The 20640-nt window shown below is 44.6% G+C and overlaps 1 protein-coding gene across 1 annotated transcript in view; it reads left to right on the forward strand.

The window, feature by feature from the left end:
* Positions 1-20640, forward strand: part of cbarpb (CACN subunit beta associated regulatory protein b) — a 187873-nt gene that overhangs the window by 157722 nt on the left and 9511 nt on the right. The window contains exon 8 of the mRNA XM_070861086.1: positions 13840-14023. Within this exon, the coding sequence (XP_070717187.1) occupies positions 13840-14023 (184 nt within the window). The remainder of the gene's footprint in view (positions 1-13839; positions 14024-20640) is intronic.

Genomic DNA, 20640 nt, shown 5'->3' on the forward strand with positions numbered 1-20640 from the left:
GGGATTTGATTTATGCTACATGTGTGGCAGCTTCAGTAATAGATTGTTTCCATGAGTTCATTTTGCTGACACGCCAACTGCCAGGAGTACTTACCCAGTCCACTGTTATAGCGGTGTTAAGGTGGGAAAATGGCTTTAATGAAGTGTATAGCACCTTGTGGGATCCAGGCTACAAACCTTCGCTTCCATTCAAGCTCATGGGCTCAGTTGTACAGTCTGATATCACAAAATGGTATATTCTCAGCTACCCGTTATTTCCCTTTCATTTATCCTCTTAAGTACAACATTTTACAGGATAAATTGATGCAAGCTCTGCAGTGACTATTTATAGAATCAAAGATGGTTACAGCACGGAAGAAGGCCATTCGGCCCGTCGAGCCCTTGCCGGCTCTCTGCAAGAGCACCCCAGCTAGTCCCACTCCCCCGCCCTTTCCCTGTAGCCCTGCAAATTCTTTTTCTTCAGGTACTTATCCAATTCCTTTTTGAAAGCCATGATTGAATCTGCCTCCACCACCCTTTCAGGCAGTGCATTCCAGATCCTAACCACTCGCTGCGTAAAAAAAGATTTTACTCATGTCGTCTTTGGTTCTTTTGCCAATCACCTTAAAATCTGTGTCCTCTGGTTTTCGACTCTTCCACCAATGGGAACAGTTTCTCTCGATCGACTATGTCTAGACTCTTCATGATTGGGACCCCTCATGGGGCACCGTGAACTACATGCATTACTCCACCTTTGGGAAATCAGTCAGGTGATGGATTAAATCTGCATCACATCATTCCATGGCAAAGTCCATTGTTCCTCCAACACCCTGCATTATCGAGTAGTGTGATTTATTTACCTAATGATCAACATTATTACTGAGGCCGCACTGAGCTCAGCGTGCACAGAGCACTAAAAAAATCCTAAAAATAAGCAAGTGAAATGTGTGCTTCAGGAAGCCATTTTTATTTATTAAGTTGCTTGTTTAAACTTTATGGATACTAATTTTTATGCCTGCAGGGTAGTTATGGAAAAGGACAAAGGTGGACCAGGAAAAAAAGTTCTTAATTAGGGTACAGCCAATTTTGCTAAGCTGAAATGGGATTTGGCCAAAGTGGACTGGAAACGGTTACTTGATGGTAAATCAGTGTCAGAGCAGTGGGAGGCATTTAAGGAGGAGATCCTGAGGGTACAGAGCAAGTATGTTCCCTTAAGTAAAAGGGTGTGGCTAACAAATCTAGAGCCCCCTGGAAGTCAAGGGACATACAGGGTAAGATAAAGAATAAAAGGGAAGCTTATGACAGATACCGAGAACTCAATACTGCAGAAATTCTAGAGGAGTAGAAGTGCAGGGGTGCAATTAAAAAATATATCAAGAAAGAAAAGAGAGAGCATGAGAGAATGTTGGCAAGTAAAATCAGGGAAACCCAAAGATGTTTTATAAATACATTAAGAGCAAGAGGATAACTAGGGAAAGAGTGGGGCCCATTAGAGACAATAAAGGAAATCTGTGTGTGGAGGCAGAAGACGTGGGTATGATTCTCAATGAATACTTTGCATCTGTTTTAAAAAATGAGAGGGGGGTGCAGAACTTGCAATGAGGGAAGAGGAGTGTGAAATATTTGACAAGATAAACATAGTGAGAGAGGAAATATTAAGGGGCTTAGCAGATTTGAAAGTGGATAAATCCCCAGTCCCAGATGAAATGTATCCCAGGCTGTTAAGAGAAGCAATAGAGGAAATAGCAGAGGCTCTGACTATCATTTTCCAGACCTCTCTGGCTACAGGTGTGGTGCCAGAAGACTGCTAATGTAGTACCTTTGTTTAAAAAGGGAGAAAGGGTTAGACGGAGTAATTACAGGCATGTCAGCCTAACCTCAGTTGAGGGATAATTATTGGAAAAAATCCTGAGGGACAGGATAAATCTTCGCTTGTAAAGACACTGATTAATTAAGGACAGTCAGCACGGATTTGTTAAGGGAAGGTCATGTCTGACTAACTTGATTGAATTTTTCGAGGAGGTAACCAGGAGGGTTGATGAGGGCAGAGCATATGATGTAGTGTATATGGATTTTAGCAAAGCTTTTGAGAAGGTTCCACATGGCAGACTGGTCACGAAAGTAAAAGCCCATGGGATCCAGGGCAAAGTGGCAAGTTGGATCCAAAATTGGCTCAGAGGCAGAAAGCAAAGGGTAATGGTTGATGGGTGTTTTTGTGACTGGAAGGCTGTATCCAGTGGGGTTCTGCTGGACTCAGTACTAGGTCCCTTTTTGTGGTTTATATCAATGAATTGGACTTGAATGTTGGAGGTATGATTAAGAAGTTTGCAGATGACACTAAAATAGGTTGTGTGGTTGATAATGAAGAAGAAAGCTGCGGACTGCAGGAAGATATCAATGTACTGGACAGGTGGGCAGAACAGTGGCAAATGGAATTCAATCGAGATAAGTGTGAGGTAATGCATTTGGGGAGGTCTAACAAGGCAAGGGAATACACATTAAATGGTATGACACTGAAAAGTGTAGAGGAACAAAGCGATCTTGGAGTACAGGTCCACAGATCCCTGAAGGTAGCAGGCCAGATAGATAAGATGGTTAAGAAGGCATATAGAATTCTTGCCTTTATTAGTCGAGGCATGGAATACAAAAGCAAAGTCGTCATGCTTGAATTGTATAAAACACTGGTTAGGCTGCAGCTGGAGTACTGTGTGCAGTTCTGGTCACCACATTACAGGAAAGATGTGATTGCACTGGAAAGGTGCAGAGGAGATTTACAAGAATGTTGCCTGGACTGGAGAATTTTGGCTATGAGGAAAGATTGGAGATGCTGGGTCTGTTTTCTTTGGAACAGAGGAGACTGAGGGTAGACCTGAGGGACCTGGATAGAGTGGATAGGAAGGACCTTAGCAGAGTGATCAACAACCAGGGGGCATAGATTTAAAGTAATTGGGGGGAGGTTTAGAGGAGATATGAGGGGGAAATGTCTTCACCCACAGGATAGGGGGTATGGAACTCACTGCCTGTAGGCGTGGTAGAGGCAGAAAGCCTCACCACATTAAAAAAATATTTGGATGTGCACTTAACACTTTAACCTACAGGGTTATGGTTCAAGAGCTGGAACATGGGATTAGGCTTGATACCTCTTGGTCGGCCGGCACGGACACGATGTGCCGAAATGGCCTCCTTCCGTGCTGTAAATTTCTATGATTCTATGATAATGTGGATCACAAAATCTGGGAATTAGGTCTGGGAATTGTGCATCAATCTTTCACATCCCATGGATGAGATACTGCTTTTAGGCTTGGGTGGTGTTGACAAAATAACTCACGCGGTGATAGTGCTGTCCATTTGACATGAGGAAATTGCTTCAGAGATTGACCAGATGCATCCATGAAACAACCATTTCAATCTTTACAATTTTGTGCCTTAATAAGTTGAAAAACTGATCTTTGCACCTAGTCCTGAAGTTAGCAAAGACCACTTTATTATTTTTCTTGACATGTTTAAAAGAAAGACTTGCATTTATATTGCACCTTTCTTGACGCCCCAATGTGTGTTGCAGCTTTTGAAGTGTAGCCACTGTTGTAATGCAGGAAATGTTGCAGCCAATTTTGCACACAGCAAGGTCCCACAAACAGCAATCTGATAATGACAAGATATTCTGTTTTTTTTGGTGATGTTGATTGAGGGATAAATATTGGCCAGGACACTGGGGATAACTCCACTGCTTGAGTGGGCAGACAGGGCCTCGGTTTAATATCTCATCTGACAGTGCAGCACTCCCTTAGCACTGCACTGGAGTGTCAGCCTAGATTTATATGCTCAAGTCCCTGGAGAGGGACCTGAACCCACAACCTTCTGACTCAGAGGCGAGTGTGCTACCCACTGAGCCATAGCTGACACTTAAAATAACAGAAACAGAAAAGTGGAAAAGTGGATGAGTTGAAGCACATTATTTGTTAGAATTGAATTCTAAGCTGTCATTTTTGTAGCATAGGGTTAATGTTATAGTGACAAAGTTATCCGTGCTACCTGAAGTGTGATTCGTTCTTTTACTGCAATATTAATATGTGTTTCAGAGTCACAATCAATCAGCAGCAGACAAGGAAGTCTAGAATTTCCTTAAAAGTTCCAAGGTTTTATGAACTTGCCTAAATTAATTTTCACTCACTAGAAAGAATTGTCAGTTGTTTTAGGAAACTATATCATAGAAACAAATAAAAGGCACCTATGTAATAGACCAAGGGCTAGAATTTCCCCAGCCTAACGCACGTTTTAACGTGATTTTTTTTGCTTTAAAAGTGCTTTTTTTGTTCTTAAAATGAAGTGGTCAAAATTCCCCAAACCTTAAGTAAGGCATTTTGAAAATGTCACCAAAAAGCGGATTGCCAATGTGCAATGCGGAAAGAATGCAAAAAAAAATGCGCCTCCTAAGTTTGGCCTTTCGGCGAACCTGTTTTTAACGCCAATCGTCGTGCAGTGCTGTTTTTTAAGGACAGGCTTATTTTGTGCCCAAATTTACCCCCTTAAAAAGTGGCAAAATTTTTATTCTTATTTATTCACTAAAATGACGTTATTTATCAAATAACGACATGCTGGGGAATTTCTAGCCCAAGGAGTCAATGAATAGGATAGAGCTTCAACAACACACTGGATCAAATATGGCAAGAAACCAAACAAAGAAAGAAGCAATGAAGGATTGCAGTGCATAAACACATGGACAGGCCCTGATTTTAACTCTAGGTGGATTCTCCGCTCAGGCCCGAGTTAAAATTACAGTCTGGTCTCAATGATGTAATCGGGCCATAATATGCATATGTAAAGAAGGACCCTGTTGTCTCCGGACCGGTGTCCTTCCTGCCTGCTCAAGAGAGCAGGTTAAAATTGCAGATGCTATGATCGTGGCGGCTTTCGGACAGGTAAGAGCTGGGTCGATTTTAACTGCCCACTCACCAGGTTTCTGCTGAGCGAGTAGGGTTAAAATCGCCCCCTAATTTCCAAGCTGGCAAACTGCTTTGCTTTTCAATTCCCCAAATCTGCTTAATAATTTCAGTTTATTTAGTGAACAGAATTTTCCAGTCCTACTAGGAAGTAATAGTTCTTATAGTCCCACCAGTATCAGCTTGGGCTAATTGGTAGCACACTTTGCTCTGAGACAGATGGTTGTGGGTTTAACTCCCACTATAGACTTTAGCAAATAATCTCTCAGTACTGCAACTTCAGTGCAGTACTGAGAGAGGGCTGCATTGGCTAGGGTGCATCTTTCGGATGAGATTGCAAACCATGATGTCATTTGCTAATTAATCGGGACATAAAAAGACCCATGGCAGTATTCAGAGAAGAGCAGGGAGTTACATTCAGCCAATGGTCCTACCTCAACACCAAAATGCACACCAAAACAATATGATCTGTTTATTCATTCATTTGATGTTTGTGGCATCTTGCTGTGCGTTAAATGGCTGCCGCTTTTGTCTCCATGACAGTGAGTGTTGTAAAGCCCTTTGGGACGTTCTGCAGGTGCAATGTGGATTTAAGTTCTTTTATTATTGTTCCATATATTTCTACACGTTCTACAGCTTTAGTACAGATTAGAAATTTACAGTAAATTATAGATTTTACACATTGTAGCTCAGACATAAGCTAAGAAAATCATTCAGTACTGATCGACATTGTAGCACCTATAACGCTTAGAAAAAAGCGTATCGTTAAACACTGTTGGTCAAACGCCTTTTGAACTTGGAGGCATTAAATGTGCTAGGTGAGTTATTGCCACATTGGGAGAAATGACCGTATGTGAGGAAATCCAGCATCAATTTTACAGATACAATGGGACACTGGTAATATGTTTGACCACTGCAATATACTGGTGAGCACTGCATAAAATACATGAAAAGCACATACTTTTACACCTGCTTTTAGTGACTTAATGGAGTAAAATGGATCAGTTCCTATGGAGTGGAGGGTAGCCAATGTAACCCCACTTTTTAAAAAAGGAGGGAGAGAGAAAACAGGGAATTATAGACCGGTCAGCCTGATATCAGTAGTGGGTAAAATGATGCAATCAATTATTAAGGATGTCGTCATCGCGCATTTGGAAAGAGGTGACATGATAGGTCCAAGTCAGCATGGATTTGTGAAAGGGAAATCATGCTTGACAAATCTGGAATTTTTTAAGGATGTTTCCAATAGAGTGGACAAGGGAGAATCAGTTAATGTGGTGTATTTGGACTTTCAGAAGGCTTTCGACAAGGTCCCACACAAGAGATTAATGTGCAAAGTTAAAGCACATGGGATTGGGGGTAGTGTGTTGACGTGGATTGAGAACTGGTTGGCAGACAGGAAGCAAAGAGTAGGAGTAAATGGGTACTCTTCAGAATGGCAGGCAGTGACTAATGGGGTACCGCAAGGTTCTGTGCTGGGGCCCCAGCTGTTTACATTGTACATTAATGATTTAGACGAGGGGATTAAATGTAGTATCTCCAAATTTGCGGATGACACTAAGTTGGGTGGCAGTGTGAGCTGCGAGGAGGATGCTATGAGGCTGCAGAGTGACTTGGATAGGTTAGGTGAGTGGGCAAAGGCATGGCAGGTGAAATATAATGTGGATAAATGTGAGGTTATCCACTTTGGTGGTAAAAACAGAGAGACAGACTATTATCTGAATGGTGACAGATTAGGAAAAGGGGAGGTGCAACGAGACCTGGGTGTCATAGTACATCAGTCATTGAAGGTTGGCATGAAGGTACAGCAGGCGGTTAAGAAAGCAAATAGCATGTTGGCCTTCATAGCGAGGGGATTTGAGTACAGGAGCAGGGAGGTGTTACTACAGTTGTACAGGGCCTTGGTGAGGCCACACCTGGAGTATTGTGTACAGTTTTGGTCTCCTAACTTGAGGAAGGACATTCTTGCTATTGAGGGAGTGCAGCGAAGGTTCACCAGACTGATTCCCGGGATGGCGGAACTGACATATCAAGAAAGACTGGATCAACTGGGCTTGTATTCACTGGAGTTCAGAAGAATGAGAGGGGATCTCATAGAAACGTTTAAAATTCTGACAGGCTTAGACAGGTTAGATGCAGGAAGAATGTTCCCAATGTTGGGGAAGTCCTGAACCAGGGGTCACAGTCTAAGGATAAGGAGTAAGCCATTTAGGACCGAGATGAGGAGAAACTTCTTCACCCAGAGAGTGGTGAACCTGTGGAATTCTCTACCACAGAAAGTTGTTGAGGCCAATTCACTAAATATATTCAAAAAGGAGTTAGATGAAGTCCTTACTACTAGGGGGATCAAGGGGTATGGCGAGAAAGCAGAAATGGGGTACTGAAGTTGCATGTTCAGCCATGAACTCATTGAACGGTGGTGCAGGCTCGAAGGGCCGAATGGCCTATTCCTGCACCTATTTTCTATGTTTCTTTTGGGTGCATTTAAAAACAAACTTCTTGGGCCAAAGATTGCAGTGGGAGGCTTCCCGCGGACAGATGCCTCTGACCGAAACAAAATTTACGAAAGTACCTGGTTGTCCCGGAGGAACGGACACTTGCTCACCGAGGCCGAGATGCGCAGCCCAGTGCAGAGGCTCACGTATTCCTGGAATGTAAGTGCATCCTAGGATCATGTGTGCCTGGACCACCAATCACCAATTTCTAGCCTCTAAAGAATGGCACTACTGGATTCATCCACGTGAGCTTGTATTTCACCATCGCATTAGATCCCACTAAGTGGAATGTTTGCACGTCTGGAATTTCTGCCTTGCAAAACTGAAATTCACGATGACAATGCCCTTTTCTAAAAAAAAATCATTATTAATATTTGGTGATGTTGGCGAAAGGATGTCATTGGAGGCCTGTCCAGCTTGAAACCCAGCAGTAAAGCCTAGTGGAATGAGTGGCTCACAGACCCATTGATGCAGTGTTAAAGGGATGCAGCTGCAGTATAGTGAGCCCGGCCAGGAGAGTGCCCAGCTTTCAGATCACTTCTTTCATACTTTTTTTTTTGCCTTGCTTAACCTCACAAACCTTTCTCTAATCACCACGGACACTATTACCAGTCTTTTCTGGATGGAGGGACATTTGTGGGAAGAGGAGCATTATCAGCCTCTGGAAGCCACATCCAGCAAATTGGTTATACAGACCCAGAGTAACTTTCCTGGACTTGACTGAGAAACAAAAATAAAGGACAATCCTCCCTTGTGCAGAAGGACAGCTTTATTCCACACAGATTTTGGCCTTTTGCCCCGGATCTTTCTCAAGAAGAACAGAAGCTCAAACTATTGCCTTAACCAGTAACCTCTTCACCCTTCTTCAAAGTGGCAACGACCTCTTCAGTTCACAACTGCACCAACAATTGATGCAGAAAATCTTAATCTTGGGGGCAGAGACAAGACAACCTTTTATAGGATGTTTAATGATGGAGGAGAAGAATACAGAGTTAAAATAACACAGGCAAAGACCAAAGCTGTTGCTGTCATATCATCACCAAGATTAAACTGTCTCTGTTGACTCATGTCAGCTGCATGTATTCTTGTTTATATTGCTTTAGATCATTGTATTACTGTGTGTAAAAGGAGACACCTGCTATTGACTGGTGTCCATTACGTTCAAGCCCTGTGTAATAATAATATGCCACATCCAGGAAAACCACTGATATTGTTGGTGACAGAAGATGTCTGTTCGTCTTTAGAACTCTGGTTCTCCTTACCGTCGAAGGATAACAGAAAATTGTACCAGATATTTTTAGAAACCTTAAGAGGACATACAAAAGTATGTTACAGAAAGGATGTGAGTTGGCAAACTAGAGTTTCTGTCTTCCATGCTAGTCCGCTGTATAATCAAAAATGGAGGAACCTGATAACTCCCAAACATTACCCTGGAAAACCACCAAAACAGCCCTAAGGGGCATAGTATCACCTTTTTGGAGCAGGCTCAAGGGGCTGGATGGCCTACTCCTGCTCCTAATTCTTATGTTCCCTTCTTCACCCAGAGGCTTAGCATACTGGAAAACCAGAGACATAAAGCAAAGATTAGTGGAGATAAAAAACTAGAACAAATGATAACAATTACAGAATAACAAACTAGCCCTGATTCAGGCCAGAGGTGAGCTTAAGCCGCCTGAGAAAGCAACGGAAGCAGAAAGGCTCCTTTCAATAAACCAGGGTAAAATATTACTCAAAAGCGATTAGTGGGCAAAACATTCTGAGCAAGAGCACCTAGCACACACTCTGCAACAACAAGCACAGAATAGATCTCTGACATCCATTGAGAATGTAAAGGGTCAGTTAACCTCGACCCAAGTGAGGTTCTGCACCCTGAATACAAAGAAGCGATTGGCCATGTGGAATGATTATTCTTTCCTGCTGTACTCAAATGAATGGCCTTCAGTGATGCATTTCAGAAATCAATTAGAATCTTATACAGTTTGAGGATCCAAAATCCGGAAGCCTCGGGACTGAGGCCGCTCCGGATATCGGGTATTTCTGAATGTCTATCCGATGTCCCGAATCTGGAAATGCCCGGGCCGAGGTAGGGGGTCGGGCGTCAGTGGGGCGTCGGCAGAGCGGGGGGTCGGTGGAGCGGGGCGTCAGCAGCGGAGGGTCGGCAGAGCAGGGGATCGGCAGTGGAGGGTCGGCGGAGTGGGGTCAACGGTGGAGGGTCAGCGGAGCAGGGGATCGTGGGAGTGGGGGGATCGGCGGAGTGGGGGGTCGGCGGTGGAGGATCGGCGGAGCAGGGGGTCGGCAGAGCAGGAAAAACCTGCGTTGAAGACCTGCAAAAAAGGTAAGTTAAAGTAAATTCCAAGATCTTGATAGGTGCATCACCAGGTTCTTGTGAGCTGGCAAGAAACCACAAATACGCCTCGAACACCTTGAGCTCCCAAAATGCAAAGAAGGCCCCCTTTCCAATGTCAAGCACTAATACTTGGTGGATTAACTCTGGAGATTTATGGCATTAAATCTGAATAGCCCCCACAACCCATGTCTGTACATTAAGACCAGAGCCTCCTTAGACAACCTGCCCTTCACTGATCTTCAGAGAAGGCAAATGAGACCCCTGAAAACCCCCGAAAACCCCCAAAGCAGCAACAACACTGTCAGCCTGGATGGAGGCCTATACCTCTCAGAAAGTTCTGAGGGGCCTATCAACCCTTTTCCCAAACCGCTCCAAAGGAGAACTCTCAGGAAAATTCACATGGGTGGATTATGTTATCCCCTTCAAACAGCTGGATGACAAATTCCACCTCACCAAACTTAACCTATATTGATCCTTATTTCTAACCAAATAGTAGAAAGAAAGAACGAACTTTTGAAGAGTAGTCACTGTTGTAATGTGGGAAACGCGGCAGCCAATTTGCACACAGCAAACTCCCACAAATAGCAATGTGATAATGAGTCTTTTGGTGATGTTGATTGAAGGATAAATATTGGCCAAGACACCAGGGATAACTCCCCTGCTATTCTTCGAAACAGTGCCATGGGATGTTTTACATCTACCTGAGAGAGCAGACGAAACCTTGGGTTAACGTCACGTCCGAAAGACGGCACCTCCCTCAGCATTGCACTGGAGTTTCAGCCTCGGTTTTTGTGCTCAGGTCTCTGGAGTGGGAATTGAACCCACAACCTTCTGACTCATAGGCCAGAGTGCTACCCACTGAGCCACTGGCTGACACATGAACCCTCAAGTACATCATGCCATTCCAGTGCTGTAATAGTATCTTTGATTAATTCTGCCACCCCACCCTCCCTTTTTCCCCATCCCTGGCTTTCCGGAATACTTTGTGGCCATGACTATTAAATACCCAATCCTCCTCTTTTTTTGAGCCTTAGAGGTCCTGCTGCCTCATTTATATCTCTTTTCACTATCAGTGCTGCACCGCTAGTTTACTACCACCACTGAAAATCAGAATAAGAAGATGACGTGCTCACGTTGCAGGTGCAAATCCTAAATTAGTGTGCAAGAAAAGTGTAAAAAAGTGATCTTGTGTTGGAACTGGATTTTCGGTTGTCTAAAGCCTCAGTTAGCGGCCAGAGAGGGCGCGTGTTAGAGCTTAGCAACTGAGCATGCAGCTTTTATCGCCCCGACAGAAAATTCATTCGCGGCTCACCGGGGCGCAAACCATTAGCGCCTGGTTGCAGACCATCACTCCAATTATGACGTAATCCTGGTGTAATGCCCAGGCTTGCGCCCCGGTCGGCAAATTCGATGCGTACGCCTCATTGGGCGACCGCCAAGAACAACGTCTGGAAAAACAGGCTTGCAGAGCCGTTAACTGGTGACTACTTAAAGGAATGAGGAAACGCTTCCCTCGAGGTCACAGTCAGTGCAACGTTTACGCAGCACGGTGCGTAAGGCTCCCAGTTTGCAGCGGCAGACAGACATAACAGATCAGGTTGAAAACAAGTGATTTTGGAAAACTTTAACGGGTGCATTACTATGCCGCGCCTTTAAGACTCGGCTTTTCCCGGGATGTGATTCGGTGTTCCGCACATGCGCAATGGGTCTGCAAAATGTACCGACCCAACTTTGGTTAGCGTCTCCCCAGGTCTGGTAAGCAATGGCTGATTTAGCACCCCTGTCAGCTCTTCGGCTGAATCTGATGAATTTCTGGGCGGGAGGAGCAAACCTTTGCAAGGCACTAAAAATAACGCTCCGCCTGGATTAACGCCGCAACAGAGGCGTGACCGAATTTCTCTCTCCAGGCATTTTGAGGAAAGTGAGGGCAGTCGAGCTTTGTTTGGGCACATGACTACTCCATTGTTTGAGTGGCACAGAGTTTTAACAGGCATGGATTCACATCGGCCCCAAAGTAGTAAGTGATACAAATATATTGCAGTTTCATTATGTTACAGCCCTGTCACAATCTATCTTCCGATATTGACTAGTGTCTACTACTCACAGCTCACATTACTGAAGGGAGTGATCATAGTACTGGATAAGTAGGAGCGATTGAGACAGCTGGGTGCGGGATAAGAAAGGACACTAAGATTGACAGATGTTGGTAACAGGAAACTATGCTTACTGTCCAGCGACTAGCAGCACAGTAAACGTGACCCTAGATTTAAGAGGAGAAAGGACGCTGTTAGTTCCACACGATATATCATTGCACTGATGGATCATTTTACTGGGCACAGAAGACAACAGGAAGCTGTTATTAACTCGTGTTAGAAACACATGGGTAGAAGTTTGGGCGATGGGGCAAAGTGGGTCGTATCGCATCAGTTGCCCGTTATATGCCCAGCCCGATATTCCATTGACCTCAATTTGACCCCGTCTTTCAGATGAGACGTTAAACCAATGAGACGCCCTCTCAGGTGGACGTAAAAGATCCCATGGCACTATTTCGAAGAAGAGCAGCGGAGTTATCCCCGGTGTCCTGACCAATATTTATCCCTCAATCAACATAACAAAAACAAAACAGATTATTTGGTCATTACCACATTGCTGTTTGTGGGAGCTTGCTTGTGCGCAAATTGGCTGCCACGTTTCCTACATTGAAACAGTGACTACACTCCAAAAGTACTTAATTGACTGTAAAGCGCTTTGAGACGTCCGGTGTCGTGAAAGGCTCTATATAAATGCAAGTCTTTCTTTCAACGAAACTGAATACGGGGCGGGATATATAACGCATGGTTCATACAATTCCACCCATTTTGCCCTAACACCCAGGTCGAATATCTACCCCAAAAGCACCAACCAAAGTTTCTTTAATACGGGGAAATGGGCTTTTATTTGTATTGCACGTTTAACGGAGTAAAGCGTTCCAAGGCGCTTCACAGGAGTATTATAAGACAAACACTTTGGCTCCAAGCCGTTTAAGGAAAAATTATGGCAGATGACTAAAAACTTGGTCAAAGAGGTAGGTTTTAAAGAGCATCTTAAAGAAGGAGAAAGAGGTAAAGAGACGTAGAGGTTTAAGCAGAGTGTTCCAGAGCTTGAGGCCGAGGCAACAGAGGGCACGGCCACCAATGATTGAGTGATTATAATCAGGGATGCTCAGGAGGGCAGAATTAGAGGAGCGCAGACATCTCGGGGGGGGGGGGGGGGGGGAGGAGATTACAGAGATAGAGAGGGCTGAGGCCATGGAGGGATTTGAAAACAAGGATGAGAATTTTGAAATCGAGGTGTTGCTTAACCGGGAGCCAATATAGGTCAGCGAGAACAGAGGTGATGGATGAACGGGACTTGGTGCGGGTTAGGACATGGGCAACCGAGTTTTGGATCACCTCAAATTTACGTAAAGTAGAACGTGGGAGGCCAGCCAGGAATGCGTTGGAATAATTGTCAATAATGTTAGAAAAAAAGTTTGATTCTGAAGAGTCAGAGTCTAATAAATTAAATATTTATAAGAACATAAGAAATAGGAACAGGAGTAGGCCATACGGCCCCTCGAGCCTGCTCCGCCATTCAATAAGATCATGGCTGATCTGATCATGGACTCAGCTCCACTTCCCGCCAGCTCCCCATAACCCCTTATCTCCTTTATCATTTAAGAAACTATCTATTTCTGTCTTAAATTTATTCAATGTCCCAGCTCCCACAGCTCTCTGAGGCAGCGAATTCCACAGATTTACAACCCTCAGAAGAAATTTCTCCTCATCTCTGTTTTAAATGGGCGGCCCCTTATTCTAAGATCATGCCCTCTAGTTCTAGTCTCCCCCTTCACTGGAAACATCCTCTCTGCATCCACCCTGTCAAGCCCCCTCATAATCTTATACGTTTCAAAACAAATAGTTTTAAATGCCTCCTTTCTGGATGCAGATATTCCTATTTATGACCATCAACAAGCAGTACAACTGCAGCCTAAGAGCATTTGAATGTTTACTTATACATTTGCATATTCATTTACTAATGGAATCATTTGTGTTGTTAGGGTCTCCAAAGAGACACCAGTTCCATCGACAGCGTGCTGCCAGTGAGAGCATGGAACGCGAAGACCAGGATCCTCACCAGACTGATATTATACAGTACATTGCCCACACAGATGACATCACCTTTTGCACCCCTACGACTCCATTTGCACAACCCCCCTCCAGTCCACCTCCGTCAGTTGGCAGGTATTGTTTAATCTGTTGTGATTCAAAGAATCGGAACATTTTCTTTTGCATTTTTCATGTGAATTAAAATTATTTACTATAAGAACCAACAATCTTGAGATGTATGAGAGAGAGGGAGAGTGTGTGCATGATTGATTGTGCGTGTATATGAGTGTGTATGCATTTGTACAGGTATGTGTACAAGAGTGGGTGTACGATTGTGTGTGTGTGTACGAGTGTGCATGTACAAATGTGTGTGTGTGTATGAGTGTGCATGTACAAGTGTGTGTACGAGTGTGAGTACGTGTGTGTGTGTGTATGTATGAGTGTGTGTTCTGAGTGTGTGTGTATATATGTAAGTGGGTATGTATGGTGTGTGTGTATGAGTGTGCGTACGATTGTGAGTGTGTGTGTGTGAGTGGGTATGTATGAGTGGGTATATGAGTGTGTGTGTGTACGAGTGTATGAGTGGGTATATATGAGTGTGTGAATGGGTATGTATGAGTGGGTATGAATGAGTGTGTGTGTACGAGTGTGTGTCTATATGTGTGAGTGGGTATGTATGAGTGTGTGTGTACGAGTGAGCGTGTACAAGTGTGTGAGTGAGTGTGCAGATGGACTTACCAAACATCTTGACAAAAGAATAACAGATTCCTAAATACTGAATACCAGCTTCTCAGTAGATGACTGGAGAAAGTAATTTGATTTGCCGCTTGAATTAATATTATTTTGCACTGATTATGTCACAATGAGAGTAACTTTGACTTTGCACGATAATGTAAAATGGGTGATAGCAAATCAGTAGGCTATTTTACAATACTCCCGACTTTTATTTCAATTGACTTCAATGGAAATAAGAATCGGTAGAGATGTAAAACGGGCTGTTGATTCACAAGCACCCATTTTATACTATCGCACAAAGTCAAAATTACCCTGCATAAGTTGGACTCTTTTAATGATGTTGAATCTGAATGATCCTTAACTGACACCAAGTTAACTAGGGCTGAACAACTGTTAAATAATTTTCTGCACTTTAGTAAATGAAACCTAAGTACAGTAACTGTGACGATCATACCCTGGGTATTAAGTAAAACCTGGGCGAAGTGCAGAAAGGAAGATCTGGTTGGGAGGATCTGACGGATTTTCCTCCTATTTAAATGAATGGAAGTTAAATCCTGCAGGTTCTGTTAGGAGCATGCAAACCTCCCTGCCGGATTTTCCTTTCCACACTACAGGCCATACTTAACACAAAATCTACCGCAATGACTTTATAGCTATATTTAAAAACAGAATATATTATAGAAAATAGCAGAGACTGCTGAGAGTTTGAATGGCCGTCATTGACTCTTGCAATTCAGCTGATGCTGTTAAATTATTTCCATTCATTTTTTATGCTTTATGACAAGATCAGGATTCTTTGAGTTTTCCCTGAGCACCATAATTCCATATGTTATTCAACACATTATTTGACATGTATTCTTCCAGGGGTATGTACAATACAAAGCAGGCAGCAAGTATTGCCCACGGAGGAAGAATGACTTTGGTTGCTATGTGGCATGGTATTCTAAACACGTGTTGAATGTGTTCGCAGTGTCACTATATATAGATATCGAGAGCAAGAGCAAATCCTCTTCCCTCCCAAGTTATTGACTTAGGAGATTTGTAGTGTTTCTCGGTATTGTCCACGTGCTGCTGTGTATTTTGGTTGTAAATTTTTTTTTAGCTAATTTGATACTAATCCGGAATGTAAATGATGCAGCATTATTTACTCCAATTGACAAGTAGAGTAAAAACCCCTTTCGCTCAGAGGTGAGGTAAAACAGCCATGGCGAAGGAGATTTTGCATTAAACCACAACAAATGGCTGGTGCGAATCGCCTGTCGTTGTTCTGGCTCGAGTGTGAGCTCAGTTCGTGTGTCAGGCTGGGTAATTTAGTGCCAGCCTGCAGAAGATCTGATTCGGTGCACATACATATGTAAGTGCTTGGAAATCTTTGCACTGAACGTGAGCATGGAGTGTAAACACAGCTTATCCAGCCTCACCATAAACAGGAGCAACAGCAGTCAATTCATTCAAAGTTGTGAGGACAGGTGGCTTGGGTTCCCAGCAGCAAAGGAGGCAGTGATCTCATCATCTCTCCTGTAAGCAGGTAGATCCTGCATTTATATCTGTACCTAGAGTGACTGGTAAGTTATTTCTGGGTAGTAACCCAGGCTTGATGGGAGCGTTGAACATCTCGTATCCAATTGCTCACTTGGGGAGAGAGTAGGATGTCGCTTCCTGAAATACACAGACAGAGATCAAATACTCCATCCAGCCCGAGGCCAAAGTCCCACCTAAATTGCTACAAGCATCCTCTCATTGAGAAACTTGTGACCGGCGGCTGAGTTTTCATACCGTCATGGTGTACAAGTACAGGGGAGGGATATCATAGAAAGGTTACAGCGCAGAGATCAAATACTCCATTCAGCCCGTCGAGCTCGTGCCGGCAAAGCAACAGCTGAACAAGGACTTGACCCCTGGTCCCTCAAGTCTGAAGCTCTCCCAACTGAACTATCCGGGCCATACTCTGCCAGATACTTTCCAAAGCCCATACTAAACCCGATTCATTCTGATATAAACTCAGCAGTATGAACGAGGCTGTCTGAGAAGCAAATCGAAAGTAATTACAGGTTATATTACATAAATGAGTTGAAACTGTTTCAGTTTAAATCAGCACAAATGTCCTACATGTTGAATAACACAATACTGAATGAAGGAATTTTCATGACTTTTCAGAGAAACTGTTCTTTCATGTCGCTCAAGTCCATCCAAAGTTATTGACCCTGAATTCCGATGTCCCAGGTCCGTACGAAGTTTCTACAGACCCAGGAAGGCATCGGAAAAGCCGCTTTTCAGCGTGCAATGCGCATGCGCCGAAAACTGGCTTTTCCGATCTGTCATGTTTCTGGTTTGACAGATCTCGCGCATATCGGGAGCGAGGACACTTGCAGGACAAGATTTCCGATATTTACGCATATCTTGCCCTGCATATGTCCTCAAAAATCTTGCGCCTGAAAAAGCAAGCGTATAGCCTACTTTTATAGGCGCATGTGTTTAAAGATACATAAAAACATTTTAAAATAAAGTTATAAAAACATATTTTATTGTTAAAAACCCTCCCCACTATGGTAAGTTTATTTTAAGGTATAATTAAAAAAACTTTTTAAAAAATCGGGAAAATATTTTTTTTATAAGACATTAATAACTCTAATGTAAATGAATCTTAAATATGTAGTATATATTTTCTATTTTTTATTGGTGTTTTGAGTGTTTGGGGAGGGTTTCTCATTCATCGTAATAGGAGTTTCAGACTTACGAAACTCATTACTATGAATGAGAATATACTATACCTGATTGGCTGTCCAGAGCCATGTGACTCCAGCTCCAGGCCTGCGCACGTTCCGACGTGCACGCACTGCGATGCACAGCAAGAGGAGGCCTGTGCATCAGAAAGTCGGGCGGGTGCAGCATCTTCAGGTAGGTGCGTATTTTTTCTCTAAAATCTAGTCGAATGCCCGCAGGAAGAAGAAAGCAGAATTTCTGCGCCATTACCTCACTATTTCCTCTGAACTCAAATAGAACCACCATATATCCTCCATTGTTAAAGCTATCTCCGAGAGAGTCAGAGGGAGAAATTCACATTGTTTGCGCCTCCCTTTAGCGCCCCTGGTGAAATTCCGCAGGGTTTAGTGGAGACACAAACTGGCAGCACCCCACTCTCACCAATAGCGCCCCGAGCCCTTAACATCATCGCCATGCGCAGTGACCCATTTTTTCCCCGAAGCAGAACTTCGGTAGTGCCCCATGAGGCCGCCGCGGGCAATGTCCGCGCCAGCCTCGCAGGTCGTGAACCAGGCCGCACTCCACTCGCGGAGCGAAAATTAAAGGGGTGGTACGTGGCGACATTTTTTTTTCAATGGCCTTGCATTGGCGAATTCGCAGGGTCTGTGCAGCGATGTTGCAGCCCGGCAATCCGCTTCTGTGCCGTTCCCTTTAACGGAAGAGGAGAGCCCTGTGCTCGTGCCAGCGCTACGCTTTCACTCTCATGCAAGACACTTCGGGGGCAAAATTGCGCTGCGCCCCGATTGGGGGTGGTAACCTTCCAGGTCCAGGACATTCTGCACCTGGCGCAATCTCACGTGCTCCACTTCCTCTGGGGGGTGGTAACCGGGGCGATTAAAGGGGAGGGCCGCTGTGTACTCTGCAAGGCCTCTGATGGCCTCCACTAGGCCATCAGGGCAGCGTGCGACCGGGTCAGCAGCCTGGCACCCAAGACTACGCTGGGGCCGCCATCATAGAGTCGGCAGACAAAAAAAGATGGCGGCCCTGGGCACTGGCGCCCTCCCCTTTAAGGGGATGTCTGTCAGCTTCACAGCCCGCTGGGCAATTTCCCCCACGGGGCATTAAGGGGCCAGTGCGGCGCATTGAGGGGACGCCTCGCATGGCAATGACATCATCTCCAGCTGCGCGGCAGCCCGGGGTACTAACCGCTGGACGCGAACAATTTCCTGGAAAGTGGTAGCGCTCCCCTCCCCTGGACAAAAAGTGTCTTGTGTCCCATTAGCATCCCCCGGAGGCGCTAACAGGGCTATAAAAAGGGGCAATTTTGCACCCTTCTATTCCCCTCAACAACTCGAGCTCTCTTGAGAGCACGAGTGTGATCAAGACTTCAGTAGATTTCCCCATATTTGTGAAGCTTTTCCTTTGCACCCCTTGTATTTGTTATGTTGATTGAGGGATAAATATTGGCCAAGATGTGGATAGTAGGATTTGGGAAGGCTAAGAAATCAGGAGAAGGAAATGTATTTTTTCAGAAATATAACATTGAATATATTTTATTAGATAGAAATGAAATAAAACGACACTTTAAAATAACAGAAACAGAAGAAAGAAAGAAAAAGACTTGCATTTATATAGCGCCTTTCACAACCACCGGAAGTCTCAAAGCGCTTTACAGGCAATGAAGTATCTTTGGAGTGTAGTCATTGTTGTAATGTGGGAAATGCAGCAACCAACTTGGGCACAGAAAACTCCCACAAACATGAATGTGATAATGACCAGATAATTTGTTTTGTTAGGTTGATTGCGGGATAAATATTGGCCAAGACACCAGGGATAACTCCCCTGCTCTTCTTCGAAATAGTGCCATGGGATTTTTTTACGTCCACCTGAGATAGCAGACGGAGCCTCAGTTTAACGTCTCATCTGAAAGACGGCACCTCCGGCAGTGCAGCACTTCCTCAGCACTATACTGGAATGTCAGCCTAGATTCATGTGCTCAAGTACCTGGAGTAGTACAAGGCTCAATCTGTAGGAAGATGGTTATGGCACAATAAAGTGGGCTTTATTAGTGAAAATAACACCCATCTGTACTAGACCCTTGGTCAGCTATGTTCCCCAGACATTTCCCAGATCGCAAGTTTGAGGGTGCTGAGGGGTCGGCTGATCATGGCAGAGAGGAGAGGCCACGTTTGGCAGAAAGTTTTCTTGAGGGGCCTGGGGGAGCCTCATAGCAATGTGGTTGACCCTTAACTGCCCTCTGAAATGGCCTAGCAAGCCACTCAGTACCTTCACCACATGGACTGCAGTGGTTCAAGAAGGCGGCTCACCACCACCTTCTCAAGGGCAATTCGGGATGGACAATAAATGCCGCTCTTGCAAGCGATGCCCACATCCCGTGAACGAATACATTTTAAAAATATGCAGAGGGTTGTGGTCGCATTGCATGATTTTTAACCCCCCTCAATCCAACCCCGCCCATTTGAGGGCTTAATATCGACTCCATTTTGTCTCAGGACCTCGAAATGGTGTACCAACTTGTTTCCCTCAGTCTTCCCTCCCCTCCTATAAAGCGCAGGCTTCTAACATGCCATTTTTGCATGAACATAACTAATATATCTGCTGTTCTGGTGTCTCGGTGAACATTAAAGAGAAAGGAATTCTCCTGGTGTCCTAGCTGACATTCATTCCTCAACCAACACCACCAGAAACCGAATAGCTGCTCATTTATCTCATTGCAGTTTGTGGAATATTGTTGTGTACAAAATGTCTGGTGTCCAGCTAGATAAAAACAGTGGCTGGAATTTTCCCCGAAAAAAAACAGGTGAGTTTGGAAAGTGGGGGCAGTTAAATTGTTAAAAATGGAATTCACGAGCAGATCCCGCCTCCAAACCGCCCCCTTCCGGTTTTAACAGAGGCAGGACAGGGTCGGGATGGGATGGGGTGGGGGGGGAGGGGGAGCGGGGGGAGGCAGGCAACCAACCCTCTCCCAGGGGGCGGTACGTCAATTTACATATAACGAGGTTCCGTCTTGAATTTAACTACACGTGGACGGTGTCACTCAAACCCGTCAGTTAAACCAAAGTGGGGACTGCTGGATGCAGGAGGTAAGTCGCTTTATACCAACCTCCTGGATACAGGGTCCCTGCCTAACCCACCCACCATGATTGGAGATCCCACCTCAGTGCCTCCGATCACCTCCCAAGACCTCCGGATCCCCACCATCCGGCCTCTCCCCCCACACTCCCACCCCACCGATGATGCTGAGGCCGGCCAAAATCCTCTGGGTGGCCTGCCCCGATCCTCTGTCCCCTCTC

Source organism: Pristiophorus japonicus, chromosome 18 (assembly GCF_044704955.1).
Source record: "Pristiophorus japonicus isolate sPriJap1 chromosome 18, sPriJap1.hap1, whole genome shotgun sequence".
Lineage (NCBI taxonomy): Eukaryota > Metazoa > Chordata > Chondrichthyes > Pristiophoridae > Pristiophorus > Pristiophorus japonicus.